This window comes from Hyla sarda, chromosome 6 (assembly GCF_029499605.1).
Source record: "Hyla sarda isolate aHylSar1 chromosome 6, aHylSar1.hap1, whole genome shotgun sequence".
Lineage (NCBI taxonomy): Eukaryota > Metazoa > Chordata > Amphibia > Anura > Hylidae > Hyla > Hyla sarda.
In genome coordinates, this window is record NC_079194.1 from 129,691,751 (window position 1) to 129,699,746 (window position 7,996).

Consider the following 7,996-nt stretch of genomic DNA (forward strand, 5'->3'; position numbering starts at 1 on the left):
AAAATTTGACGCAGCTCAAACTTGCAGCCGGATACTTACTGTAATCCTCCGCCCATGTGAGTGTACCCTGTACGTTCACATTGGGGGGGGGGGAATCCAGCTGTTGCAAAACTACAACTCCCAGCATGTACGGTCTATCAGTGCATGCTGGGAGTTGTAGTTTTGCAACAGCTGGAGGCACACTGGTTGTGAAACACCGAGTTTGGTAACAAACTCAGTGTTTTGCAACCAGTGTGCCTTCAGCTGTTGCAAAAGCTACAACCCCCAGCATGTACGGACAGCGGAAGGGCATGCTGGGTGTTGTAGTTATGCAACAGCTGGAGGCATACTACTTTGGCTGGGGATGCTGGGGATTGTAGTTATGCAACAGCTGGAGACACACTGGTTTGCTACTTAACTCAGTGTGCCTTCAGCTGTTGCAAAACTACAACTCTCAGCAGTCACCGACAGCCAACGGGCATGCTGGGAGTTGTAGTTCTGCAACCACCAGATGCACCACTACAACTCCCAGCATGCACTTTAGCTGATTGTGCAAGCTGGGAGTTGTAGCTACACAACAGCTGAAGGTACACTTTTCCATAGAAAGAATGTGCCTCCAGCTGTTGCAAAACTACAAGTCCCAGCATGCCCATAAGGGCATGCTGGGAGTAGTGGTGGTCTGCCTCCTGCTGTTGCATAACTACAGCTCCCAGCATGCCCTTTTTGCATGCTGGGAGCTGTTGCTATGCAACAGCAGGAGGCTGTCACTCACCTCCAACGATCCTCGCTGCACCAGGTCAGTCCCTCGTCGTCTCCGCCGCCGCCGCTGCTCCTGGGGCCCCGATCCCAACAGGGGCGCCGGGGATCGGGGTCCCCAGCACCCGGGGTGCACATCCCGCACCCGCTCAAGTCCTCCGGAAGAGGGGCGGAGCGGGTTGCGGGAGTGACACCCGCAGCAGGCGCCCTGATTGGTCGGCCGGTAATCCGGCCGACGAATCAGGGCGATCGTGAGGTGGCACCAGTGCCACCTCACCCCTGCTGGCTCTGGCCCCCGATCAGCCAGTAATTCCGCGTCATCGGGTCACTGGAGACCCCATTGACCCGGAATCCGCCGCAGATCGCTGGACTGAATTGTCCAGCGATCTGCGGCCATCACCGACATGGGGGGTCATAATGACCCCCCTGGGCGATATGCCCCGATGCCTGCTGAACGATTTCAGCAGGCATCGGGCACCGGCTCCGCTCCTGATGGTTGCGGGGGGCCGGTAAAACACATGACGTTCTCATACGTCATGTGTCCTTAAGGACTCGGAAATGGAGACGTATGAGAACGTCATGTGTCCTTAAGGGGTTAAAACAAGTCAAAATGAGGCTCAGTAGTGTGTGTGGCCTCTATGTGCCCGTTTGACCTCCCTACAATGCCTGGACATGCTCCTGATGAGGTGGCAGACGGTCTCCTGAGGGATGTCCTCCCAGACCTGAACTAAAGCATCCACCATCTGCTGGACAGTCTGTGGTGCAACGTGGCATTAGTGGATGGAGCGAGACATGATGTCTCAGATGTGCTCAATCAGATTCAGGTCTGGGGAACGGGCGGGCCTGTCCTGTCACCTCCTCATAAAAGCTGATCAGGTTAGTTTGACAGGACGGATCCCTCATAAAGCCATGCTGATATGGGGTCATACATTTATTTTTATCAAGATATTCCAAAATAGCATCCCTTAGAAAACCCTCAAATAATTTACATACAACGGAGGTTAAACTAACAGGCCTATAATTCCCGGGGTCTCCTTTTGACCCCTTTTTAAATATTGGCACCACATTTGCCATGCACCAGTCCTGGGGAACAGTCCCTGTCACTATAGAGTCCATGAAAATTAAAAATAGGGGTCTATCTATTACATTACTTAATTCCTTTAGAACATAGGGGTGAATGCCATCTGGACCTGGTGATTTGTCTATTTTGATTTTTTGTAGGAGGCACTGTACTTCTTCCTGGGTTAGACAGGTGACCTGTACTGGGGAGTTTACCTTATCTCGCTGTATTTCACCAGGCATTTCATTTTCCTTGATGAATACAGTGGAGAAGAATTTGTTTAATATATTTGCTTTTTCCTGATCCCCGTTTATAATTTCTTCCTCATCATTTTTTAAAGGGCCTACACTTTCATTTTTGAACTTTTTGCTATTTATATAGTTAAAGGGGTATTCCGGGCAAAAACATCTTATCCCCTATCGAAAGGATAGGGGATAAGATGTCTGATCGCAGGGTGCGTCTGAAGTTTCCTTATTGAAGAACAAGTTATAACGTATTATATTATGATCACTATTTCCTAGGTGTCCTTTTTCTTGCACTTTAGTTACTCTGTCAGGTCTGTGGGTTAATATTAAGTCTAGTAGGGCGCCCCCTCTGGTTGGGCCCTGAACCATTTGGGACAAATAATTGTCTTTAGTTATAGTCAGAAACCTGTTTCCTTTAGGAGATTCACAGGATTCAGTCTCCCAGTTTATATCAGGATAGTTAAAGTCCCCCATTATTATCACATCATTTTGATTTGCTGCCTTGTTTATTTGCCTCAGTAATTGATCTTCTGCCTCTTCCATTATGTTTGGTGGCTTATAACAAACCCCTATCAGAATTTTTTTTATTTTTATCTCCATATATTTCTACCCATAATGACTCCACATTATCGTTTCCCTCCCGTATATCCTCCCGCAGTGCGGCCTTCAGACTGGACTTTACATAAAGAAAAACTCCTCCCCCTTTCCGTTTTGTCCGATCCTTCCTGAATAGACTATAACCCTGTATGTTGACCGCCCAGTCACAGCTATCGTCCAACCAAGTCTCTGTTATACCCACTATGTCATAATCCTCCTCAGACATCTTCAACTCCAGTTCATCAGTTTTATTATTTAGACTTCTGGCATTAGTCAACATGCAATTCAATGGTGTATGTTTTTTTTCTCCCTATGATGCCTATCACTATTAACTATTCTAACCCCTCCCTCCCCTCCAACCCCAGGTACATTAATAAGTCTCTCCTCTCTATCTACACTATCTTCCCCCTCTATCTTGTAGGTTCCCTCCCCCCCAGTCCCTAGTTTAAACACTCCTCTACCCTTCTAGCCATCTTCTCCTCAAGCACAGCTGTACCCTCCTCATTGTGGTGCAGCCAGTCCCTACGGTAGAGCCGGTATCCAACAGAGAAGTCGGCCCAGTTCTACATGAACCCAAACCCCTCCTTTCTACACCAGCTTTTGAGCCACTTGTTTACCTCCCTAATCCATAGTCAGGTAAGCTCAGCAGGCAACTGGGGGGGGGGGGGGGCGGTTACCTCACGCTGCTTCTTCTCCCGCCGGAGTGAGCTCCACCTCCTCCCCCACTCGGGCCTATAAATACACCTTCTAGGCTCCTCCCCTTAAACGCCTGACCCCCCATGCCCCTCATGTCACCTCCTAACCACAATCCCCTCTTAAAGAGCCAGCCACCCTTAAAAACACCCCTATGCTCCCAGTAGCCCAAATTAGGTCAAGGGGGCTCTAACGCCCCTGTCCCACCGCTGGTCCGCTACCAGGTCCCCCTTCGCTCCGCTATGCTCCCATTTCAGAAAGTGAACTGGGCTCAGCGGGAAGGGGCATGGCCTCTTACGACCTGACACCATCACTAAAATTTATGGCAGAAACTTGTATAAATTGTAGCTGAAATCTACGCTAGGGCTTAGCTGCCATAGGATTCAATCTATGTTGCCCAGACAGCTACCTGTTAAGAGACCTGCACTTCTTTATAAATTTGTATTAACTTATGCCAATGGTCTTCAGCTAAAGCCTGGTATGTAGAATGCCTGCCTTTAGGATGTCTGCCCCAATATTTATTTAAAAATTGCCGAACTTTTTCAGCCGGTTGTGGCCTCCATAATAACATCACTGCTATAGCAAGCGGTGTTAAAATGTCAAGGAGACTACGAGTAAACATAGTCCTACCTCTCCTGAATGATAAAATCGTCTAACTATAGAGAATTGTGGGAGGGCGCATTGCTGTTTTCTATTGAGGAACTGGGATGGCTGGGAGTCAGCTGCCATGGTGCATCCCTGAAACAGTTAGAACTAGCTGAATATTAGCTATAACAACTTGACAGGAGAGGACAACTCAAGGACTGAAATTTCCTGGTCAAACCTGCAATCCAGGAGGACCTATGATGGTGTCCTGCCAACAACAGCTGTGGTAGAGACGGTCGGTTGCCTCTGGCGGCCTGAGGATCATGGGAGATGTAGTTCAAAACAGCTTGGAGCGCCGTAGGCCACTCATACCCGAGTCATAGTTTAATTAAAGAGTCACCATGAATAATTCCAGAGCAGAACAGCAATGGAATAATCCGCACATGATGGCGGCACAAGGCACTATGCAAATATTTAAGACAGTCAACTGCAACTGTAAGCTTCTAATAAATTCTGATTGGCAACTGTTAATGATGCATTTGTGTAATTAAGCATTCATCTGAATTCGGGCAAAAGCTCAGAGAAGCACAGACTCACTTTACTTCTGACCACAATTCATCAGGAGTTTACAATATGTAGCGGCCTGGGGGTGTCTGTGCTTTCCCCAGAGTAGTGAATGAACAGTCCCAATAAGCCTGCCACACAGCTTCCCATAGATCCTGAGTGACATAAACGTCTCTGCACCTCTCTTTCTCTATTGTGCTACTTATTGTGTCAGTGTTTACTGCAATACTTGCATGATATATGTGAACCAGGAAGCTCAGGGTGAAGGAAAATTAAAACAAATATAAATAGTAGGGAAACAACATTATTGTATATAAATAGTAGGGAAACAACATCATTGTATAGTAGGGTTTGAATTAAATCTACCCTTTGGTCTAACTGCTGATGTGGTTGTCTCCACTAGGTTTTGATGCCTACTTTACTTCTCGGACCCTGGAGAACAACAGGAGGAACGTCTGGTTTGCAGAATACTGGGAAGAAAACTTTAACTGTAAACTGACTATTACTGGCTCTAAGAAAGAGGACACTGACCGGAAGTGCACAGGTATGAAGAAGAGGTGGGGAGGAAATATATAGCACAGGGAAGAGACTAGACCAGGCATTGTTACATTTTGAGGATCCATTATAAATGTGTCATGTTATCCTCCATGCATAGAGGTATCCGTTCACATAGACTTGCACATTACCTGTAGGGTCACTGTCATTGTATACTATCATTTATCCATCTCATATCCATTTATCTCATAACATATCTATCTGTCTATCTATCTATCTATCTATCTATCTATCTTTTTATGTATCTATTATCTACTGTATCTATCTGTTTATTTATCTATCTATTATCTATCTATTTATCTATTATCTATCTGTCTATTTAGCTATCTATCTATTATCTAGATAGATAGCTGGCTAGCTAGCTATCATATTCTATCTATCTCACATTTATGTTACATCTATCTATCTTATCTATCTCATTTCTATCTATTATCTAGATAGATAGCTGGCTAGCTAGCTATCATATTCTATCTATCTACTGTAACTATTATCTATCTCATATCTATCTATCTATCCATCTAATTATCTATCTCATATCTATCTATCTATCTTATCTATCCATCCATCATCTCACCTGTGGGTAAACATTTACACAGTTCAAAAAAACAAGCTCAAAATAACCATAAAAACCATTCATCTGAAAGCTCCCTACAGAGGGAAAGAAATATTTGTGAAAATAATGAAACATTTCAGCATTAGTGGGATTTTCATGGTCTGACGCTCTGTGAAGGACATTTTTTGCAAGGTTCTCCTTGGACCAGAGCCAGCTGAGACTCCAAAACCGAGACAGGAAATAGAGATAAAAGCGGAGATGGAACATCAGATGGAACGGGGAAGAGACTGGGAACAATGAGGAGTTGACATTCTCTATTAGAACCATTAGCATATATTTATTATCTGTCACTCTTTTCCTGAGGAGGAAAAATCTATAGAAAGTAATGAAATCTTTCTTTGAAGAAGACCAAAAACCTAACATTGTTAGCAGAAAATAAATACTTCCAGCTACAGCAGAAGTAAAGACAATTTTAAGGAATCTCCGCCCAGAACTTGAAAAAAGGCAATATATTACTCACATGTTTACAAGAAATATAAGTACAATCCATGTGTACCTCTCTCCATGCAGCTCCATTCTACAGGTAATGCTGCTTTATGTTGCCAATAAACCACTTGTCTTCCTGTCTGGCCGACCACTTTTAGAATAGATGTAGCAACATGCACAGAAGTAGGGGTACTGTGTGCAGGGTGTTTGGAAAAGTTTGTGATGCCAGGGCACCGTTAATCTACATGGTCCAAGGATATGACAGCTTCTCCGGGGCCAGGCGCAGGATAATAAATACACCAATGCCAGGTTATGGATAACTGCCTCCTTACTATGCTGGAGGTAGTAGAGCTTAAGCAATACAGACCTCTGTGCATAGGGATGGGCAGAGTGGGACCCAGGGAGCCTTGGGCCTTGCTGGGTGGCTGATGAATGCAGCTTTAAGATTAGAAGAAACACACGCTGAAATGGAAGACTGAACTGATTGAAGTAGAGATTTCCCCAGGTAATTTGCTTACCACCAGGCTTTGACAATTCACCTGCGTGCTGGGGCTTCCTGAGATTTCACGTGGTTGTGGCTGGAGTTTAGTAGACTTCTCTTCTTGGTACCTCTGCTTACAAGCTGGAACACACTCACCTCTGACTCAGCACTAGCTGAACTCTCTCTCCTACACTATATAAGGGGTGATTTAGGGGTCTCCCATTGGGTAATAGGGTCACCTGGGGGTAACTGGGTCACCTGGTCACTCTGCCACAAGCCATTAATGGTTAAACATCTGGTAACATCTGCTAGAGGTACCTATGCCTGGTATAAGATAAATAAAAGAGGATGGTACCTTAAGTAATATGTTTTAAGACAGATCACAGGAGTTTATTACAATCTATAGGATGTGGAGGTAGTAACAGACTATGGCGTAAAATTATGGGACTCCTCCTTAGATATCCTCATGACCGACTCTGTGTAGGTGACCATGGAACCACTGAAAATCGAAATTGAGTAAATTAAATATAATGCCTATGATGGCTCTGTCTTCACAGACTTAGAAGTACATTTGAAGAAAATCTTTTATTGATATGGTGTCACAAGGATCCCTCAGAGACTACATAAATAAAGGATTTTCTTCAAACATTCTCTTAAGCCTTTGAAGACGTTATTCTATTAAGTGATGACAGTACCAACATAGACAATATTTTTCATTTCTGATGCTCTGGAGAGTATATGTGACTGGTAGTCTAGGGAGCCTCTGTGAGAGGTACCTATGCATGGCACTCTGGAGCTGATACAGTGCATAGTGAAAATATTCGGCCCCCCCTGAACTTTTCGACCTTTTGCCACATTTCAGGCTTCAAACATAAAGATATAAAACTGTAATTTTTTTGTGAAGAATCAACAACAAGTGGGACACAATCATGAAGTGGAACAAAATTTATTGAATATTTCAAACTTTTTTAACAAATAAAAAAACTGAAAAATTGGGCGTGCAAAATTATTCAGCCCTCTTAAGTTAATATTTTGTAGCGCCACCTTTTGCTGCGATTGCAGCTGTAAGTCGCTTGGGGTATGTCTCTATCAGTTTTGCACATCGAGAGACTGACATTTTTGCCCATTCCTCCTTGTAAAACAGCTGGAGCTCAGTGAGGTTGGATGGAGAGCGTTTGTGAACAGCAGTTTTCAGTTCTTTCCACAGATTCTCGATTGGATTCAGGTCTGGACTTTGACTTGGCCATTCTAACACCTGGATATGTTTATTTGTGAACCATTCCATTGTAGATTTTGCTTTATGTTTTGGATCATTGTCTTGTTGGAAGACAAATCTCCGTCCCAGTCTCAGGTCTTTTGCAGACTCCATCAGGTTTTCTTCCAGAATGGTCCTGTATTTGGCTCCATCCATCTTCCCATCAATTTTAACCATCTTCCGTGTC

The 7,996-nt window shown here is 44.4% G+C and overlaps 1 protein-coding gene across 1 annotated transcript in view; it reads left to right on the top strand.

The window, feature by feature from the left end:
• GRM7 (glutamate metabotropic receptor 7) overlaps positions 1-7,996 on the top strand; it is a gene marked incomplete in the record, with an annotated part of 448,797 nt that overhangs the window by 273,485 nt on the left and 167,316 nt on the right. The window contains 1 exon segment of the mRNA XM_056525004.1: positions 4,883-5,023. Within this exon segment, the coding sequence (XP_056380979.1) occupies positions 4,883-5,023 (141 nt within the window).